The 22,484-nt window shown below is 32.6% G+C and overlaps 1 protein-coding gene across 1 annotated transcript; it reads right to left on the reverse strand.

Annotated features, from left to right (window-relative positions):
* Window positions 1–16,983: 16,983 nt before the first annotated feature.
* On the reverse strand, window positions 16,984–22,416 carry LOC133302382 (F-box protein At2g27310-like). The gene is made up of 2 exons (XM_061502156.1): window positions 22,074–22,416; window positions 16,984–18,256 (listed from the first exon to the last, which is right to left on the reverse strand). The coding sequence occupies exon 2, from the start codon at window positions 18,244–18,246 to the stop codon at window positions 17,116–17,118; it is 1,131 nt and encodes a 376-aa protein (XP_061358140.1). The 5' UTR covers window positions 18,247–18,256; window positions 22,074–22,416; the 3' UTR covers window positions 16,984–17,115.
* Window positions 22,417–22,484: the final 68 nt, after the last annotated feature.

The following is a 22,484-nucleotide window of genomic DNA, read 5'->3' on the forward strand; positions in this document are numbered from 1 at the left end:
ATAATCTTACTCTATAATCATGCCAAAGTTAATAAATTATTCTGACTTTATATGTATATATAAAAAGAAAAGCATCATAAACCACCTCCCCATAACATTTATTATTAAATGAGTAACTATGATAGTAACTAGTCAATGTCCTTAAAATGAGTGCGAAGATGATGGCCACGGGATATAACTTCAACCACCGAGATTGCGTAGTACTTGACGTGAGCAGTGACTAGTGACTAGTGACTAGTGAGTACAGATAAAATAGATAATTATTAGACAAAAATCTATCACAACAACTACTATTTTAAACTATTCGGCTCAGCTAAATTATTGATCATAAGTAGGTGAGAGACCTCTATAAATATGTGTTAAGTAACAAATCATAACAATGACTTAATATTACATTTTATTGTTACTTGCTCTTTTATTAGTTTTGTCAATGAGTTTATTTTTTTGACTAGTCTGATTTAAGCACGGACCTTATAAAAGAATAGCTCTCCCAATATCATTTTTTTCATTCTCAAAATCAAACTCGAAACTTCTGAATAAAGAACACAAGCTCCTACAATAGTATTTGGTAAATGGGTTTTCAATTAACCTATTCATAACTAAATGAGACTTTATTCCTTTAATTTTTAATTTTTATCGTTTTCTCATACAAGTGAAAGCCAAGAATGGAACAGGGTAATTTTGAAGAGTAGGGTTGCAGGCCCCATGTTCTGTCTCTCTTTCTACGTGATGAAATTTACCTCCTCGAGTACAGGTGAGTATCGAAGTTGCAGGGAACGAGTTATGGAACGTGGAACTCGATGATATACATGTTCCCCCCTCATTAAAACTACATAACTAAAATGCCCTCACTGGACGGTTAAGTCACATAAAAGAACAAGATCCTCAACTCAAAGAAACATCTTCTGTATAGGTCACTAGAGGTTTGTCTTTACTAGCTAGTTTCCATGCACTGACCAATTAATTCAACATGACAGCATATATGGTAGCAAGAGATATGGCAAATGCTAAGGGGACCGCCATTCTTCTGCATATGACGATTCCTGTACTCAACAAGATGACCTGTATCTTTCATGTAATTAATCCTTTATAGCTTGTGTGAACACTGATTTTGTGCAGCAACTTTTGTTTGTATTCAATAAAAAACAATAAAAAAAAGTCAGAAGATACAAGAACAAGGAAATAGTAAGAGGGCAGCGCACAGAGAAGAACAAGATGAGACAAAGACAACGAAAGTCTCCGAGATATATAAAATTATTAATTATATTAATGATTTTATATATCTTTAATAAATCAATTCAACTCAAAAGTTTAAGTTTTTGGATTTGGCTATATTAATGGATTTTATATATCTTTAACATGCTCCCTCACAAGAGAGTCATTAAGCATGAATGGTGAATAATGCAAAAGCCCACCTGCTCGTGCTAAGAAATTTCATAAGAGAATGTGAAGGGCGGTGAGGATTAAATCCGTAACACAGAGGCTCTAATACTATGTAAAAAATCAATTCAACCTAAAAGGTTAAACTGTTAGAGATATATAAAATTATTAATGTAACATCACTCAATAGCTTAAGCTATTGGCTGAGATTATTTTCAAAAAAAAAAAAAAACTATTGGTTGAAGCTACATTTTATATATCTCTAACATACTAGTGTTTAGAGAAGGCACTCAGGCATTGAGACAAAAAAAATTTAAAGGGTAAGCTACAAATGAAATCAAGCAAAAATGAGAACAGAGAACGAACCAAAATGGAGAGTCAAAATGGCATTTCTGCTCAAAGGAAATGATATTGCATTATGCACAGGCTCTACCAGGCACGTATAATAGGTGGTTTTAAGAATGACACCAAGAACACACACACACAAATAAAAATAAAAATAAAATAAAAACTCTTCCAAGAGTTATAAAAAAAAAAGGCACTTGGGTTTAATATTAAATTTGTGTCATAATTATTTTTTATTTTTTATTTTGAGGATAATTGGGATGGCTCTCCACAACTTGTCTTCGTACACCAATTTTTATCACCTTTGAGGTAAGTCTAATTATCTTATCTTTTAGTTAATAATTATGTATTTTTGCATTTTTTTTTTTTACTCTTTATTTGTTTTATTAGGAATTTTCTTATATAGTTTAGAAATACAAAAATATAAAGTTAACTTTTTAAAAATAATAATGAAATTTCTTTTCAATCCACACACTAATTTATGATGTTATTGTATATGACCCTCCATCTTCAAGCATTATATACATCATATGGGCTTTTGTATAGTTATGTTATCCTAAACCTTGTGCAAATGTGAATTTATTTTTAAATAAATTATTTTCTCTCAAATTTTAAAAAATATCAAAATTAGTCTTCTATTTATCTAATGAATTTGTTTTATTCAATATCCTATCAATGATGTATGATGTAACACTTCGTATATTTAAAATATAATATTAAATGCCCAATTTAGGATGTAGGGATTTTTTTTAGTAAAACTCCTGAGTTTTGGGTCAAAATACTCATCATGGGAAAAATAGTAAATTGTCAAGTATGTAACCCTAGACTGTAAAATATTAAATATGAGTGTAATTTGATGAAAATAATACTGAAAATGGATTCAGTATGAAATTTGGAGTTGATAGGTACGTTTCAAGAAAATTTGATGAATAGTAATTTTTACCGGATAAAATACTGCGGAGTAATTTTACCGATAAACGTGAAAAATAAAATTATGTTTTAGGAAATAAAAATGTGAAGTTTGGATAAAATTGATGAATTATGAATTTAGTGAATATTGGTGGGTTAAATGAGTGGGTTTAAGTGAGCAAAATGACAAGTGAGACCCATCCTCACTTAAGTAACATTAAAACACATGTGCAATCAAATTTTTGGAGTCATTCTCTCCCCTCTTTTCTCCTCCACTAGGGGTGGTAAATGAACCAGGGGCCTTTAGCTTGGCTCGTGAAGATCTGAACTTACATTTTTAAAATTAGTTGTTGGAACCAGACTTGAATTTGTATAACAGCTCGTTTAATAAAAAACCTTAGGCTCCAATTCAAAAGCTCGGTCTTAGAGCCTCTCAAACTAGCCTAGTATATTAATTTTTTTGTATTTTTTATTTTTTATACTACTTGTAATAGCTCTCTCTCTCCTCAATCCATTTCACCCCATTTTATTGGTTAAACAGACTTTTTGAATGATTTTATTTTATATTATATTGTTTGGATATACATTGAATTTATGAACATTTACGGAATTACTAGTGCTGTTAATTGTATATTTTGTTTGGATAAATTTTTGTTGTATTATTTTTTAAAAAACAGGCTAAACTAGGCTTTAATTTTTTGTAAATAAGTCAGGTCACAGATCGATAATTATATTCATAACAAGTAACAGGCTTGGTTAGGCTGACATATTTAAACACATGCTTAGCCTTTTAAGACCAAAGCTCGGCTCGACTCGGCCCTTTAACACCCATATTCTCCACCATCGTGTATCTTTTTTATTGGAAGGGCTTGGAAGCTTCCTAAAATTTTACTTTGAGTTAGAAGCTATTTGAGAGAAAAGTGTGAACTACAAAGTTGTTTCCCACCCCCTTGTGAGTGAGTTTCATGTTGAGTGCATCTTGTGGGGAGGAGTGCGTGAAGAGATCCTCTCCTCTCTTGGTTTGGGCATTGGGAGAGCCATTGGTGGTGCTTTGACCTGGTTAAACACTTGATTAACAACCATTGGAGCCTGTTAACTCTCCCAAATGAGAGTTAATTTGGTGTTTTTATGATGAATTAGCTGCATAAATTCCATAAAGTTATCTTATTTGCATGATAATTGAGTTAAATGTTTCATATTCATGATTAAGTGCTTTGAGATGACTAAGTATTGAAAATGAGACAATATTCCTTTGTTTTGTGTAAGAAAAGAAGACTTGTTGAATTTTTTATCTTTGCAAGAAAAGTTGACGCCCGAGTGTTGTAGCAGAGAAGCTGATGAAGTAATGATCTAGCAATCGGTACGGCATTATAGCGAGGACAGGAAAACAACTGAAATTCAAAATTCAAAAGTTAGTTATTCCCCAACAAATGGATAAAACACCAACAAGCAAAGGATAAGGACATTTTTGAAGATTAAATCGCATCTCAAATCCCAACAATCAAGGATAACAAACTCTTATCTGATCAGCAACAATATTGGCAGAATAAAATCAAGAAAATCAAGATCTTATCCAATCAAGTGCCAACAGCCAAAGAAAATAGGGATAAGATAAGGCTGCAGCAGTACAATTTATGAATTTTCACTCCTAAACCTGAGGCCCAATTAACCAACCACATGTTTTTATTGATAAATATTGATCTATATGTTAAAATTAAATTTATTTTAATCTTAAAATAGGAAGAGTTTCTCTTTGTAATGAATTTTTTTATTGAAAAAAGAAAAAGAAAAATATTGTGGTATCTTAAATCACTGCCCATAACGTTAATGAGTAAATATGATGGTAACTGTTTACCAAAAAAAAAAATATTGAGGATTAGGGGTGATAATAAGGCCAGGGCCTGCCATGGGCCTTAGGCCTGGCCTGTTTCAGCCTGGCCCGACCCGTCTTTTTTAATTGTTGGGCCCAGACTTATACTCATGCAAAAGCCTTTTTATTTAAAAGGCCTCAGGCTTCCATGACCAAGCCCGGCCTTGAAGCCTGGAGGCTGGCTCGTATACATTAAATTTATTTATTTTTTATATTTTTATATTAATCATTTCAACATCCTTTTCTCAGTTTTCTGTCTCTGCTCTATCCCTTCTCCCTGATCTAAGTCATCTTCATAAGCTTCTCTCACTGACCCACCGTTCACGCTGCAACTTGCTTCAAACTTGCAGTATTCCTTCACAGCCATAGCTAAGGATCATCTATTTTCGGTCTACCCGCTTTCACGCCACACTATTATCCACCGTCACTGGTAGCTGTTAGTCAGATCTGGTTGGTTTGAAAAGCGACCGGATCTATGAAGATGAACATTCCACCATGGTGTGGTGGTTGCACTTTGTATCTCCGTCGAACAAGAGATATGAACAAGGTTGCTAAGATCGAGTGGAAGATCATAGGATCGGACGATTCTACGTTTTTTTTCCTTCAAACGAGTTGAATCGCATATAAGATCGTCTTCTTCTCGGATCGGTTAAGATCGACGTGTAAAAACATAGAACCGGTTGGATCGGACGATCCCATGGTTCAAAGCGATTCGATGAAAAAAAAACAGATTGACAGGACAGGAAGAAGAGAGTGAGAAGGAGGAAGTTATAGCGATTCAAGGGGGAAAATCCAGATTTATAAGAAGAAGAGTGAGAGGGAGGAAGTAGCTGCTGTTGTCATCGACAATATTGTGAGTGACCATCTTTGCAATAGAGAAGAAAACTATTCTTTTCGAAGAAAGAGAAAGAGTTGTTTATCATGGGTTACTCTTAAATAAAATAATATTTGTAGTTGGCTTTATAATTGTAGTGGACTGGTGTTCAACCAAGTTAATTACTAGCTACGGTTTATCGGATAATGGGTAGTTGAAATATAAGGATTTCAAAGGCCCACTTGTTATTAATCATTTGGAAGACTAATCTTATCTCTACAAAAAAAAAGTTTTTTCAGATCCCTGCACTTTCTTAGTAAATATATATTTCTCATACAATTTTAGTTAAGTGATTAAATAATTAAAAATTTTATGTGTCAATATAATTTTAGTTAATTAAGTATTCTCATACATAAAATATAAAATATAATAAGGTTACCCTCTTAAAATATAAAAGGTTATTCCCTTATTAATTCTTAGGAAAAAAAACTCCTTTTAAAATATAAAAGGCTAAATACTGCTGCAAATTGGAAGGTAAGCTTTTTATTTTTAATAAATAAACAGGTCACAGGCTTAAGACAGGCTTTTATCTTTTGTAAACGAACCAGGCCACAGGCTAATATTATATTCGTAACAGATAACAGGCTAAGGCCAGTCTGACACGTTTAAATACAAGCTTGGCCCGTTAAGATCAAAGCTCGGCTCGGCCCGTTAACACCCCTATCGAGGATGATTCATCAAGCTCATCAAGTAGCGAAAAAAAACAAACTTGAGCTTAATGGCAAGTATTGAGGATGAACACAACAAGGTATACTCTGGTCACTCATCTAACTCCTTTTGTGATAGTGATTTATGCTATGATTCAAACTCTATATATGACACTAGTTCTAGTGATACTTCTTCTATGGTTGGTCCATCTTATTATGAATGTTATATGCTTATAAATGCATGCAAGTATAAAATTAAAAATTAACCTCAAAGGTTGAGAAAATTAAAAAAGAGAAAAATGACTTGCAAAACAAAGTTGATAGTTTGACAACCATTATAAATGACTTAATGCAAGACAATGAGGATCTTTAAAATGGAAATATCTTTATGAATTGTCTTGTTGGATCATGTGATGATGTGAATCCCCCCTCCACTTTATTTTTGTGCTAAATATGTTGAATTATTTAATGAAGTGGATATGTTGAAGATAATGGTTGATAGAATGAGTAGTGGGAGAGACAACTTGAATGTCCTACTTGGTAGACAAAGGGTTGAATATACAAAATATGGATTTGATTTTCAAAAATCTCCCTTTGCTCAACCAAGAAAAATAAATTGTTATCCCCCTAGGTTCATGTCTAAGCTACCATTTAATAAATGTACATATTGTTGCATGAGTGATCATCTTGTATATCAATGCAATATTAAGAAATATGGCCTTAATGGAACTAATCTTTAAGTGGATTCCTAAGAGAAATATAGATGTGGGAAACACTGTCTCAACATCCATGGGACCTCAACCTAGTGCATATAGATTGTTCTTTAGTCCCAAGGTTAAGAACATGATATATGTTCCTAAGAAGACTTAGTGAACATGTATGTGTCACGTGTCATGGACTGTTTTATTGTAATATTCTTTTTTCACGTAATACATAGTCACTAATTGATATAAAAGAAGCATGTATGACTATTTTAGATTATTTTTTGATGCACATTCTTAGTATAAATGTTGTGCTTAATTGTATCATGCTCCTACCTTTCAAATAATGTATTTAAAGTTGAAATATCCACCATTATTCGTTTATACTCAAATTTGTTCAACTTGGACAACAATGATATTAGTGATATTCTCCCCATGTATATATTCATTAGTGCTTAATATTGCAATACTTATGCTTGGTACTATTGTGCTTTAGTGTAAGTACCTATACTAACATGCATGGACTATTTTTTGACATATCTTATGTTATGCATGTTCAATATAAATGATCTATATGTGGATAGAAAGCTTTCGTCATGCACTATATGCTTATAAAGTTAGAAAGTCCATTGTTATACTCTCCTATTCAGTTTTGTCCAATTAGGACAACAAGCACATTTGCAACTTTCTCCTTTTATAAAATGTCTATTAGCAATCTCTAATGAAATATAAAATTATTGTAGAAATGAAATTATGTTTTATATGATAAATATTTGATCTTGCTAATGTGCCGAGAAAGGTAAGTGTGAAAGATGATGTTGTAGGTGTTTGAGAGAAATTGGAAATGAATGAAAAGATGAAGATCACATTGAAAATGGTGACAAATTGAAGAACCTTTTAGACTTAGGCAAAGAGTTGCAAAGAATCAATTTGTTGATATCTTGTCAGGTTACAACTTAAATTTTAGTATAAAACTTGGATAATCTTTGGATATATGATATGCTTGTTATATGTCTTATTCAACATTGATTCGTGCTATATTATATAATTGATTTTGAAAATGTCAAAGGGGGAGAAAATATAAATATCATCAAATTGAGCTTATAAGCTTATGCATATTGTAAGGGGGAGTTTTGAGAAGTTTTGAAAACATATGTATGCCTTTATTTTTAATTAGCATTATAATTCTGAGTATGCATATGTTTAGGAGGAGTATGTAATTACATTACTTTAATTTCTTGTGTTACTAACTCTCACTTATCTCAATTTGAGTTTAACTTACCATCATCAAAATGGAGGAGATTAAAGACCTTCTAAGCATTATGGAATACATATTTTGATGATGAAAAAGGGTTTACAAGAAGTCTCAAATTAAAGATGAAGCTTGAAGAACAAGTGGTTAGATTTTTAGAATTTTATTACACATTATATTATATCACATAATATTTCTCTAAGCTCCATTGCATATCGTATTTTTGATAACGGTATAGTTTAAAAATAATTACGTGGATTGGTTAGATTTGTTTTAAAAATATATATATTAAACAAATAAGAAACTTTGACTTTTGTTATTCAATAATAATATTAAAGCAAAAAGTTATCAGCATATGAATTTTCAATTTGAAAGTCATGATAAGCATTCCTCTGTTATCACGTGGGTTCGTGCTTATTGAAAGCTATATAAAAAGTAATAAAAATTGTTAAAAGGCATTACATATACACATACAAAGAGAAACACATCTGAAGAAAAAGAAAATAAAAGTTTGTTTTAATGCTCTTTTTCTCTCTCACTCAATGTCTCTGCTCTTTGAAATTTTTCAATCATTTTCGAAAATAAAATTCTTCAAGCGGTTCCCTCTATGTTCTTCAACATTGTTAAGAGTTTACGAAGAAAGAAAATTTTTCAAGAGAAGAAAATCTTCTTAGAACCCATATTCCAACTCAAGAATACGCTAGATCTCTTGATATCTGCAATATACTAAATATTTGGGATTCTTGTGAGAACAACTCACATCATTTCTTTGGGGCTTCATTGTGGTATTTTCTAACTAACTCAAATTCTTTGTGAATCTTTGATTTGAAGCATTTAATCTAAAATTTACAGATCTATTAGTTCATATGCTTTAGGGATTTTGAGTGGTATAATCTGAAAATTAAATCTCTTGAGTTGTTCATTGGTTTAGAGATTTATTATTAAAATTTCAAATCTGATTTTCTGATTTCACTGTGGTATATACAGAATAAATCATATTTCTTGTTGCCCATTGATTAGAGAATCAATTTTGTGATATCCAAGCTCTTTGGTGCGTTAATTTTAGAGATTTTGATACATATATCATTGGTTTAGTTTTTTGCATTAATCATAATTTCTTGGAGCTGAGTTTGATATTACTGTGATATATTTGGTATCATAGGACACTACATTTTTAGATTAATTCTCTTGTATTAAGTCTGAAAATTCTGTATTGCGTGTTAAAATGAAGTACACGTGTGGGAAAAATCTGTGCTAGGTGTATGGGTGCAACCGAATGGGTTAGCGACCTTTGCTTGGCTTGAGAATGGGTCTCAGGGCTTGGAGCCTCAAGAATCCACAATAGAGTATGGAGTTCTTGTGAGAGAGGAGTTGGTGAACTCTATAGGTTCGACTTGAGAGTGTTCTTAGAGCTTGGAGCAGTATAGGCACAAGAAAGATTTTTTTATATTTTGTTGGATTTCTTGTGTGACGCGTGTTTGTAAAACGGTACACTTGTGATAAATAAAATATCTGCAACGACTTCAGTCTGGACGTAGCACCCAATTTAGGCTTTGTGTGTGTGAACAAGGATATATCGTGTGTCTTTGTCTCTCTGATTTAATTTCTGAATATTCTATTTAGAGACTGACAGTTACACCAATTCTGGTATTATAAGTGTTATAGCAGTTTTTTAATTTCTCTAATATTTGGAATTTAACTATTTACATTGTTGTGTTTATACTCTGCAAATTGCTCAGGTACTATTTCTGTTACTACATTATACTTAGCATTGTGAAAAATTATTTTGGGCATATAAGGACAGAAGAAAAATTGTGTGATTGTTTACTGAATTCAAATAGTAATATAAATTGATTACTGTTAACTAATTCTTTAATGTGGTGTTTAAACTTGATAGTTCAACTTTGTCTAGACATATCAGTTTTGTGATCCACTTGTAAAAAGACTTTTGAAAAATTTTAGGAACACCTATTCACCCCCCCCCCCCCCCCAGGTGTTCCTTATCATCCTCCTGTAAAGAAATCACTTGCCCAACAGTATATAGGTCATGTGCGCAACTAGTAACATATGCTTGCACAAAGACATTTAAGGCAAGTTAATTAATGCCGAAATCACACCATAATAGGATTAGATAACAAAAAATTCATTGACTGGTATTGTGATATTCCAATTCTTGAGAGCTTATCAATTGATTCACATAAATGATTTTCCTTGTTTGGCCTAGTAAATTGTTAAATCTATCAATGGAGTGCTTTTCTTTTGTTTGAATCTTAATTCTGTCAATATTCCAAAGATTTATTAGCAATATATTTATATGTTGTCAGTTCCATTATCATGTGAGTGGATCTGAGCATCAATTTTGTATACTTACAAAATGAAACTCTTAACTCCCCCACTACTTCAACACTTTCATTTGTTGATAGTCACTATTTGTCTTCACATGTGAATGTTTAAATAAGTATTTACAATACCATAAACAATTATATACATTTGCATTCCTGCACAGATGGAATTTAGGGTTTTTTATAATGCCAAAATCATATCATAATATGATTAAATAGCATGTTATTCATTGACTAATAAAATTTACTCAAAAATCAATAGTTCTTTTGTCAAAAAAATTTACGAAAAAATAGATTCTGTCAAAAAAATTTGACAAAATATTTTTTGGTCTGAAATTTTGACGAAAGGATTTCGTCTAAAATTTCGATGAAATCTATTTTCCATTAAAAGATTCTATCGATGACAATGACCAAAACAGATTCCATATCTATCTTCAACGGAAATTATTTTTGACGAAATAAGTTTTCGGTCAAAAATTTCGTCAATAATTTTGACAGAATTTTTTCCATTGAAAATAGAGCCTTTTCTAGTAGTTGTCTTCTCTGTTTCTAAATGATTAAGTGTTTTGTTTTTGTCATGCTATCTTGGATATTGCAAGCAGGCTGTTCCACAAACATGACACTTACCCAATTCTTATTTTTGTTTTGCTTATTAATGCATGGACAATTCTTATCGTTCACTGCCTCAAAATGCAAACATCTTGCATCAGTTATAGAGGTATATCAGGTCAGGTTCCAATCATATCAACATGATCAGAACTTAACAAATCGTTTTGTGATTTTGTCATTTTTGAGGCCACACATCAGAAAAGGCATGTATCTCTCATGAGTGGTACAAATGTTTGGCTCAATTTGCTAGCCTTCTATGATGTCAGTGTTCACAATCTAAAAGACTTTAAGTTAATGTTCAGTACATGAAATTATCTCATGTAAAATTATATTTGTCCTAAAATTTTGCAGAGATTATATTCATCCTAAAAATTTCTTCATGTGTAAGAGTATCTCCAACAAAATTAAAAAAAAAAATTCAAAATTAAAAAAAAATACTTATACAAAATATTTTATGAAAAATTCTATACAGAATATTTTACGAAATATTTTGTAAAAAAATTATAATAAATAATTTTAAATGCCCCGTATTATAATCATTTTTTATTATAATTTTATAGTTATAATAGACCCTTCATTATTACTCATGTCTTTTTAATTAAGGGTTAGGATCATTTTACACCAGTGTAAGTTACACTCTTAATCTTATCCGTTAATCACACTTATATCTAAGGGCTCAAATTTTTTAGTAATGTGAGTCATTGAATACAAATGGATCAATGGTCAAGATTGAGTGTAAGACTTCTAACTCTTACACCGGTGTAAAAATATCCTGCCCCTTTAATTAATCTTAACCTAAAACAAAAATACAGTACATAAGCATCAAAACACTATTTTTAAATTAGAGGAAACTTTTATTTTGATCCCGAACAAATATATATATATAAATATATAAATATATATATATATATATATATATATATATTATTGGTTCGCTTTTTCTACAACAGATAAGTTACCTGCAGTAAACTCAATACGACGTCGTTTTGAGGCGAAAATCATGATATTTTTATAATTTTAATTTATTTTAGGGTTATAATAGTCTTTATATTTATAATATTTTAAGATTTAATACTGAAACGACGTCGTTTTAGGAATAAATGCAGATAACTTATCTGCAGTAATTGCAGAAACATTTTTCCCATATATTATATGTCAATTTAATATTTAAAATTTTAAATCCCACTATTTTTATTCCTCCATCCATTTGAACATAACAATGTTAAATTGAAATGTTGTTACCTCCTATTTAAAAAGTGGAATTATTTGCCCAACTTAGCTGTAAATTAAGGGTAACAATGATGTTCGTGTAAGGGACTATCAAATTTGGGACAAAATCCTTGTCTCTAAACTTAGTAAATATCGAAATACTCACTATTTATTTAACATGAAGTAAATCATTTTGTTTAATATTAAACCAATATTTTAGCCCATTAAAATTTAAATATATTTACACCTTTATTTGCTCATTTTAACAATAATGTCACTTTAATTTATTTTTTATCAAATTCATATATATTTTGAGCGAGTACACAGTTTACTGATTTTAGGATAATACTTTCAATAGTAGAAGAAATTGATAACTGTCCACCAAAAAGAAGAAGAAGAAGAAGGAGAAGAAATTGATAACTTCTTTGATTTCTTTAATTCCTTTTGGATATGACGCCATTATTATTTTAAAAAATCTCAAATTTAACATAATAATTACAAATATATATAATTTTACAAAATATAAGATCACAAAAGGCTCATCTAATATAATAGAATTACAACATCGATAAAAATGTTTTGAATTTGATAATTGCTAGTAGGTATTTATTAATTGGTCATTTGTAAATATCATTATAATTAAGTACTTGTCGTGACTTTAAAATGAGACAAAGAAACAAAATGATAACTGCAAAACAGGTCATTCGACCATTTTATCATGTCATTGCTTATTAAATACATGCTGTCACGATTCAAGTGAGCTGATTGACTGAAACAATTGCTGTGTGTATCATGCTGGTTGGTGTAACTACAAATCAGTTTCAAATATAATTACTGCAAATGGTACAGCACTTATCAGTTTGTCAAAATATTACATAACTTAATTTAATTTTTTTTTTTTTAAATTGTCTCTTGATTCTTTTAAAATTTAATATAGATTAATGTTAATTCTTTTTTGAAGAATAACGTAGATCTTTTTTAAATTTTAGAGAAATTATAAATTTGACTAACTAAATTTATTTTATATTTCAGAGAAATTACAATTTAAATTTTTTTTACTAAAAAATTAAAATAAGGTTTCTAATTTTTATTAATGACCCAAAAATTATTTTACTCAAGTTGTTATTATCTTATTACAGTTGGTCGTCCTTTGTTTTTTTGCATACACAAACTCTAATGTCACATCACATAAATGTGAGATGATTTGCTTAGTGTTAATACACATCAAGTATTTTTTTTTTTTTTTTCTGTTCTTAAATTTCAATGGGAATGGATTCTCTCATGTGGAAAAGTGGTCATATGGTCATGTTGTTTGATCACAATCATTTATTTAAAAATTAAATACACTTTTTTTCTTTTTTATCTCATCATCAATGAGTGATTGTGATCAAACAACATGACCACATAACCACTTTTTCACATGAAAAGATGTATTCCCAATTTCAATAATGGTCTATCTTGTTAATGGCCGAATGAGTGGTGAAGGCATATGCCACAAATCATTGAGACCATTAACAGTATCCAAGGTTTCGTATCCAATTAAAACCAAAGAAAATGATTTTCTTCAACAGACAAAAAAAAAAGGAAAAGGAGAAAAATGTGTCGTAGCTAACACAGTGGAGCACAAATGACTCCCCTAAGTCAAATTTCCACACAAATGACTTAAAACATATAAAGGGATGAAGACATAAAGTACTATTATCAAAAAATATAATCCAAATCTATTGAGTCAAAGCGATTAATGATACATTGATACTAGTTGAGCCAACCTTTATATAAAAAAATCATAATTTTATCACTCAAGCTTCTCTTATTTTTGCAAAAAATAAAAATAAAATAAAATAAAATCAATGAAAAAAAAGGTATTTTAAAACACCTAATTAGAGGATTCCAGTGGACGGTAATGTTGATGATAATAAAGCGGAGAAGATTGCGATGTTGAGTGGTTTCAAGTGGACCAGAAATTTGGGACGATATCCGGGACAAATGATGCAGCATGGAAGAGTCTCCAAAGCTCTTTTTAATGATATCGTTGATAAGGTCAAGTCGAAAATGCAAGGTTGGCAAGCCCAGTGTTTATCTATGGCAGGTAGGGTTACGTTGAGTAAAGCATCTATTTCAACAATTCCGCTTTTCAGAATGCAGAGTTCAAAGTTGCCTAAGTTCATCTGTCAAGAGGTAGAGAAAATGCAACGTCAGTTTATTTGGAAAGGATCAGATCAAAAAAGAGGTAACAATATGATTGGTTGGAATACTATAATCCAGCCGAAGGAAATGGGAGGCTTAGGATTGAAAAGCCTGGATGTTATGAATAATGCTTTTTTGGGTAAGCTTGCTTGGCATATAAAAACAAATCACGATGCTCTTTGGGTGCGGGTTTTAAAGGCAAAGTATAATGGTAGGAGAAATCAGATGGAACTCTTTACCAGTAAAATTGGAGATTGGCATCTTTGGAGAAGTATCTGCAAGGTGTGGTTGGAGTTAAAAGATCATGTAGTGTGGGAGATTGGTGATAGTGCTTTGATCAATTTCTGGACTGATCAATGGATTCCTAGTGTGGGAACCTTAGTAAATGTTTGCATGAAGGAGCTTAACGGCAATGAGCTGAATAGGAAAGCTAATGAAGTCATGGATACAAATGGTGGTTGGGATATTAACTTGCTTCAATCTTACCTGCCTCATAACATTTTACAGATGATCAAAGGGTTCCTTTCTCCTGTAGAAACTGATGGACCAGATGTTGAGAGATGGAGTACCGGGGGTCATGGCTCTATAATGGTTAAGGATGCTTATCAGGTCCTTATGCAGAAACAGTTTCCACTTGTAGATAATATTTTTTCAGAACAAGTGTGGAATGCCCTTTGGCGTTGGAAGGGTCCAGAAAGAGTGAAATTATTTATGTGGAAGTGCCTCCATCGGAGACTACCAACTCGAGCTTGGGCTGCTAAGTGGTCAAATGTGAATCCAACTTGCTTTAGATGTGAGAAAGCATATGAGACAGAAATGCATGTGTTGAGAGATTGTGCTATGGCTAAAAGAGTGTGGAATGAACTGCTAACAGGTACGAGACAAGCTGTTTTTTTATGAAATGAATTGGGTAGATTGGGTGTCTGTCAACATAAGTAATGATAGGAAGGGACCCATTAGCCTAAATTGGGGAACGATATTCCTATTAACCTGTTGGGAGCTATGGAATGATAGGAACGCTGTTTATCATGGAAAGGATGGTCGTAGTGAAAATCTTATCATGGGGAAGGTGCATCGTATGGCTATAGACATAGAACAAGCATTCGGTGATAATGGCAATAGGAAAAAGGTTGGCATGTTAGTTCAGTTGCAAATAGCATGGCAGCCACCTGATCAAGGCTGGATTAAACTAAATACAGATGGTGCAGCCAAAGGATCTCCAGGAGTAGCAGCTTGTAGGGGATTATGTAGAGGTTCAGATGATCAATGGCTGGGGGGTTTTGCTTCGCATGTGGGCATTGTATCAGCTTTTACGGCGGAATTATGGGGTATTCTGAAAGGATTGGAATTTGCTTGGAACAAAGGGTTTGGGAAACTTATAATTGAAAGTAACTCCACTTCGGTGATCACGTTGCTTACCAACAAAGGTAATGCTGTCCGAGAGTCGCATATTGTTACTCGTATTCGGACTTGGATGAACAAAGACTGGGAACTCAAGGCTCAACACATTCACCGTGAAAGAAATCAGTGTGCTGATTGGTTAGCCAACCATTTGATATGTCTTACTCAGACCGCTGTCTATAAGGAGTTTAGTCATGTTCCTCCTGGGCTTAGCTGTTTATTTTTTGCTGATGTTTGTGCTGTCACTAGCATTAGGAATATTCATTTTGTTTAGTTTGTTTCTGGGTTGTTAAGCCCTTCCTTTCACCAAAAAAAAAAATCTATGCGAGTTTCGATTCAAGATCTACTTTATTGAATGACATGCTCTCAACCAAGTAATTAACATCTATATTTTATATAAAATTAAAAGAAAATAAAAAATCATAAAACATAATATCGTAATGTAAAAAAATCATAAAAAATCGTAAAAATATAAAATTATTTAAAATATTAATGAAATTATTTTGATTAAAAATGCTGTCAACCAACAAGACACTCGGGAAACTGGCAGCACCAAGTGCTAAAACTATTGTATTTAAATTGTCAATAATTTGTTGCAAGAACGTTTCACACTCAGGCCCCTTACCCCTACATGAGGCCCAATATCGTTGTTATTATGGCCTGTGAAGGGAAGATTTTGTGTATCTAATTTTATGTTATGATTCTTCTACATGTTGAATAAGGGAAAATTACAGGCGTACATGTATATCTTCCCAATAATACAAATAATCAGGGCAAGGTCAAACAGGTTTATATGCACGCGTTTGCAACCTAGAAGATTATATCGTTGGATGTGTTTTAATTTTTTTAATTATAAATTTGAAGAAATATATCATAATCGGATAAGTTAGAAGAGATTAATATTTTTCATGTTATAGAAGATAATTTTATCTCTTATACATATAAAAATATGTGAAGCCTATTTAAGACCACGTGAAAAAAAAGAGAAAAAATAAATAAATCTCACGTACTTTTATACGTGCTTTATCTCCTATAATATACGAATACAATATAAAAAATACCAATCCCAAGTTAGAATGGAAGGATCTATTATAACTCTTTTAAAAACATATATTCTGTAAATAATTTAGCAGCAACAAGTGCAAAATTAATTTATATCTATAATACTTAAACTGATGGGGGAAACAAACAGTCAAACATATTCGTAATACCTGATAAGTTTCATACTGAGAATTTCAAATCTCAAACCAGTGAGACTTTATCAATTAATTACTTTATTAGGAATCTCATCTTACAAAAAAAAAAAAAGTAGTGGTAGACTGGTAGTGTTGATCTTCTGTTAGAGCAACATTAGCTTATTCCAGTAAAATGAACAATGTCCCTACCATTTCACAAAACGTAGTACCAGAATGTCATAAAAGCAGCAATGCCACTTAAAATACAAAGTGTATCCAACCTATTTTCGTTTCTCATCTTCTCTTCTTTTAACTCATTTTGCACTTTTGAGTACATATGACAAGACTCAAGTGCTTCACTATAGTTTTTGCTCCTTCGGCAGCTAAGTGCCTCCTTAAGAATAAGCAAACTGTTCCTTCCATTAACACGAGCACCTTCCATATCTTCCAACTGCATGCTGAGTTCTGTTAATTCAAGAGTTGTTTGAACCCCATCTTCTTCAGTCTGAACCACTCTAAACTTCATAATAAGGATGCACTGCACTACCTGAGAAGGAAGAATGTCCTTGGCAGTGAGAACAGATCCAAAGCGAATAACAAAATCCTTATCTGTTGGCCAATGTCTTTGACCATCAAGAGGGCTCCAGCTAGCAAGATTAGCACCTTGCTTTATCTTCCTGTTTACTATAATCCAACTAAGAAGAAGACCATCACGAAGCTCCTGCCATAGCTTACCATCTTTCCTTTCCCTTTCCATGGATGTAATTGGTGGAAGACCATCAGATACAGAAAGGGTAACCACACCATCATTGTTGTCATCATCTCTATCTTCATAACTGAGAAGATCAATCCTAAAAGGACAGTTGGAGAACCAACCATCATGGCCATTTGCATTTGGAATTCCCCATTGAACTTTGGAGCAGATTGGTTTCTCCTTAAACCTGATATCTACGATAGAAACAAAATCTGATGGAGAGATGCTTTCGAATTCATTCGTGTCCCCATAATATTCAGCCTCAGTCCAATCATCAGGGTACTCAAGATAGTTGTTCCATTGATACTCACCCACCTCTTTGTTTACAATAAGAGGAAAACAATCTGCATAGAATTTTCTGAATCCACCGATAGAAGATATTAAACTTTTGACATCCTCCCTATTGGTTGAAGGCCACACAGATGAACAAACATTTTCCCATAAACTCTCTTCTTTTGAGATGGAACAAAATGCTCCACAAGTACAAGCTGCACTAGCCAACGTAGGGCCATCGAGACGTCGTAATATGTCATAGAAGAGATCACTACTTAATGAGGCGATACTCTCAACTGGTGCAACTGACATAGCCATAATCCTATGACTGTCAAAGAACATAATTCAAATCAAAAAAGGAAACAGAAAATGCATTCATTTGAATATAATAAAATAAAATAAAATACATTAGTTATTTTCATACATTAATCAACAACGGGGCTTACAATGTTTGGGTAACATGGCAAATACAATTCTACAAAGACTAGTGCCTGCACAGTGCTCTTCTACCAAAATCTACAGCTACTCAATCCAAATTTCAATGATGACTACAAGAATTTATGCCTATAAAGCTATGCTTCCTTCATGAACACGTTTCAGAACTGCAGTATACTTAATTCCATTAAAATGACCATCCTATAAAATGCAAAATTTTAGAAGTATAGTAGCTACCAAAACCATTACTAACACCTACAAATACAAATATAACATAGGACTACTGAAATATCCACAGACAGAGTCCAACTCTGTAGCTGCTTAAGAAAATTCTCTAAAGATACTCTAATATTCCTAGAAACTAGAGATTTACCAATATTGGGAGTTTATAAGAAGGGTTTTATAAGAGTTATGTTGTAGGAAAAGTGATTGTGTAATGTTATAGAGATTCGTTTTGCGTGCCTTAATTTTTTATTTATTTTTTTGTTTTAAAAAGTGTGGGCCCCACAAAATGTTATGAGTGTAGGAAAGTTTGTTGTGTTATGTTAAAGGATAAAATTAAAACCCTTATAAGAAATATTTAATCAGGTACACATTTAATGATTTAAACCATTATAACCATACATCTATGTAATTTCCAATCCCTGTCTAAAATACATCATAATTCACAGGTAAAATGCCCCCTGCATAGGGAAGAAAGCTACGCAAGATACATGCTAACAAAAACTTATCATTTTGAAATAATTGATACATTAATTTTAATTTCAATGCAAAATATTGATGCTGACATATTGTAGGAGAGTAACTTAATCTTCTGAAGTTTCTTACGTTGCAATAAGAATTCATAAAATTTCTGTAATCTACAAAAAGCAGTTGCAAATTAGAAGGTTGAAAATCAAAATAAATGTGAGTTTTCTAAAAGCTAGGATTAGCAAAAGGAGTAATACATGATTTGACAAGAAGGATATGGTCGGTACTATAGAAAGAACCCAAAATATTGCTATTGCCAATTACATATCATGTAGATGCTCCAATACTGCATATTAGATGAAAGTAAACAAGAAGTGACAGATTTTGCAATTACAAAATAACATAAGATGAACTTGCTATCTAGGTGTCTATTATTGACCACTAAACCCTTGAATGTCTTTTAGAACTTGTTCTTATGCATCTAAGAAGTAATCTAAGTAATTCAGTGAAGATAATGCCAGGTCAGCATTGAACTAGTTCTTTAGAAACTAAATTGGCAATAACATAGGACCAACATGGTGCCTGGGATGTTCGATATTTGAAGCAATTCTTAAATGATGAGCTAATCTCTAAGGTGTTTTGCGTTCCTGTTGCTTTGGAAGATAATACTGAGGATAGGTTAGTTTGGTGTCAGAATCATGTGTCCTCTTCCTTAGTTAAGGTTGCCTACTTGAACTTGATGAATTTTCAACATGCTCAAAGGAATGATCCCTGGAAGAAGATTTGGGACTGGAAGGGTCCAGAAAGAATCAAGACTATGATGTGGCTGGCTTTTCTTAATAAGCTTCCAGTTAGGAGTCGTACATGCAAATGGAATGGGGGTCCTAATTTTTGCATTAACTGTCCAAACAGTGAAGAAACTCTTATTCATGTCCTTAGAGATTGTTCTCAAGCCAAAAGATTGTGGATAGATTGGTTTGGTAGAAGGGTCCCCAACGATTTCTTCACATTAGACCTACAGCCTTGGCTCATCAAAAATGTGAGTAAGGGTTGGAATTATCAAATTCATGTTGATTGGAGAGATGTTTTCTATACTACTTGCTGGAATATTTGGAATTGGCGTAATCATCATATTCATGATGATAGTTTTCAGAGGCCAAGCAATGATAAGCGTGTCATTTCTGATTTTATTGCGCATTTAATTGAAGCTAGAGGTAAGAATAGAAGCATTCTTGGCAGCTTCCCTAATGCCCATCAGCCTACTAAATGGTGTCGTCCTGAACCTGGTCGGTTGAAGATTAACATAGATGGTGCTTCTTCCCTATCTAGGCAGCATGCTAGTTGTGGAGGCCTTGCTAGAGATCACAATGGTGCTTTTCTGGGTGGTTTCTCTTTCAGATTAGGTTTCTGTAATCCTCTTGATGCAGAACTCTGGGGTATCCTCAAAGGTTTAGAGCTGGCCTGGGGTACTGGTGCTAGGAGAGTGGAGTTGGAATGTGACTCAGAAATTGCTCTTAGCACTATCCAAGAAGGGAGCAACAATCACAGAAACTCTCAGGTTGTTTCCCGTATTCACAAATGGCTTGCTGAAGATTGGGATGTTCGTTGGGTCCACACCTTTCGAGAAAATAACAGATGTGCTCACTGGTTTGCTTCTAGGCATTTTGAGGATGATAATAATCTTATTGTTTATCATTCTCCTCCTTCTCCTTTGTTAGAGCTCCTTCTTCAGGATGCTTCTGTAGATCTTTTAAGTTCTCGCGTCGTGTAATTTTTGTTTTGTTTGGGGCTTTTGCCCCTCTTTATTACAAAAAAAAAAAAAAAAAAAAAATTGGCAATAACATAGGACCAACAGTACCCAAAACTTTTGAAAAACACTTTTATCCTGCTAAGAATGAGTGACTATAACAACTAATCCAGTACCGAACACTCAAGGTAAGCTACTTAGAAACACTCACAAGCACTCTTTGGAAAAGATGCTTCATCATGCCTGTATACTAGAAAATAGAAACAACATATGCAGCATGGTAGACAACAAGACGAAACTTCCATAACTATCATCTATGAATCTAGATATCCTTAATAGACTCTTGGTGATAAGTGTTCCAATAATTAGAGATGTTCAATTCACATCTCAACAGCAAGATCAGCATGCAGTTGTGGCAATTCCATGTGCATGAATATTGCATTGAAAATTACAGGTCTTTACTCAACCTTGTAAGGAGGGTATCAGGTAATAAGATTTCCAAGGAGAACCCATATATTGTACTCAACCTTGTACGTCCTGTGCACATTCAATCAAGAACTCCAAGGAGAAGAAGGAGGCCTATGGCCTGTTTGAAAACTCAACACCACTGAAAATGATTTAATTGTTTTTGTTTGAAACATGTCAAAAATGAAATTAAGTGAAAAGTATTGTAAACATCCAATAAGTCAGATGTTTACAATGAAATTAGTGTAAATGAAAGTAGTTTCCTCTAATAGTTTTATTTATTGTATTAAATACTAATAGTTTCCCACAATTTCAGCACTTAAAATGAAAGACAATTCAGAACTGATTTTAACTACTGAATTTTTCAACTGGTTCAAACACAAACACTCTTAGTCAAAAACTCCAATCCTAGTATTCAACAGATGCCACTGATAAAAGTATCAAGTTTTAAACCAAATAAATAAATAAATAAATAAGGGGGGGAAAAGAAGTGATCAAGTTAGCATATGTGTGGGTTAAAATTCATAATTCAACATATATTAAGTTTATAAAGTAAATATTAAATAAATAATTTGCAAGTTGCAACCCTTTATAAGATTGCAGCAGAACGTCCTTTTACTGCAACACCACAAATTGATCAAAAGCGGTAAACCAGACTGCCTTCTATCAAACATAAAACAAAAAACAATAAAAAAAAAAAAAAAAAAAAACTTGAGAAATGCCACTCACATATGTGAAATGAACAGAAATATTGTCAAATTCAGCATATCAAAATTATGAGGAGAGAAAGAGGGTTGTAAGTTGTCACCTTAAGTACCAGACATGTTTAGTGATCAACAAGAAGAGAAAGCTGCCTCAAACAGAAGAAGCAAAAGAGGAACAAACAAGGTAGAGGAAGTGGAAGGAAAAAAAAACTGATTTTGAAGCAAACCCAGATGAAAGGACGAAAATTTCAGTTGACCAATATTGTAAAAAGATCAGTTCAAGGGTCACAATCCATTTTACTTTGGGAAGAAAGGTGTTACTGTTCGGGTACCACTGTGCTTGTCTCGTTCTCGTTCTTGTTTGTCAACCTTCACAAGACACGAACAAGATATGGTCAGCGAGGTATTATTCGACTCTGAGATAAACGACGTGCAATGCCGTTTCCATTCACCACACAAATTTAGAAGAAAAAATAATCTTGAGGAGACACAAGTTTTGAAATGATTCATTTTAG

This window comes from Gastrolobium bilobum, unplaced genomic scaffold (assembly GCF_033153095.1).
Source record: "Gastrolobium bilobum isolate Gb01-03AN ecotype WA unplaced genomic scaffold, APGP_CSIRO_Gbil_v1 utg528, whole genome shotgun sequence".
In the NCBI taxonomy this organism is placed as follows: Eukaryota; Viridiplantae; Streptophyta; class Magnoliopsida; order Fabales; family Fabaceae; genus Gastrolobium; species Gastrolobium bilobum.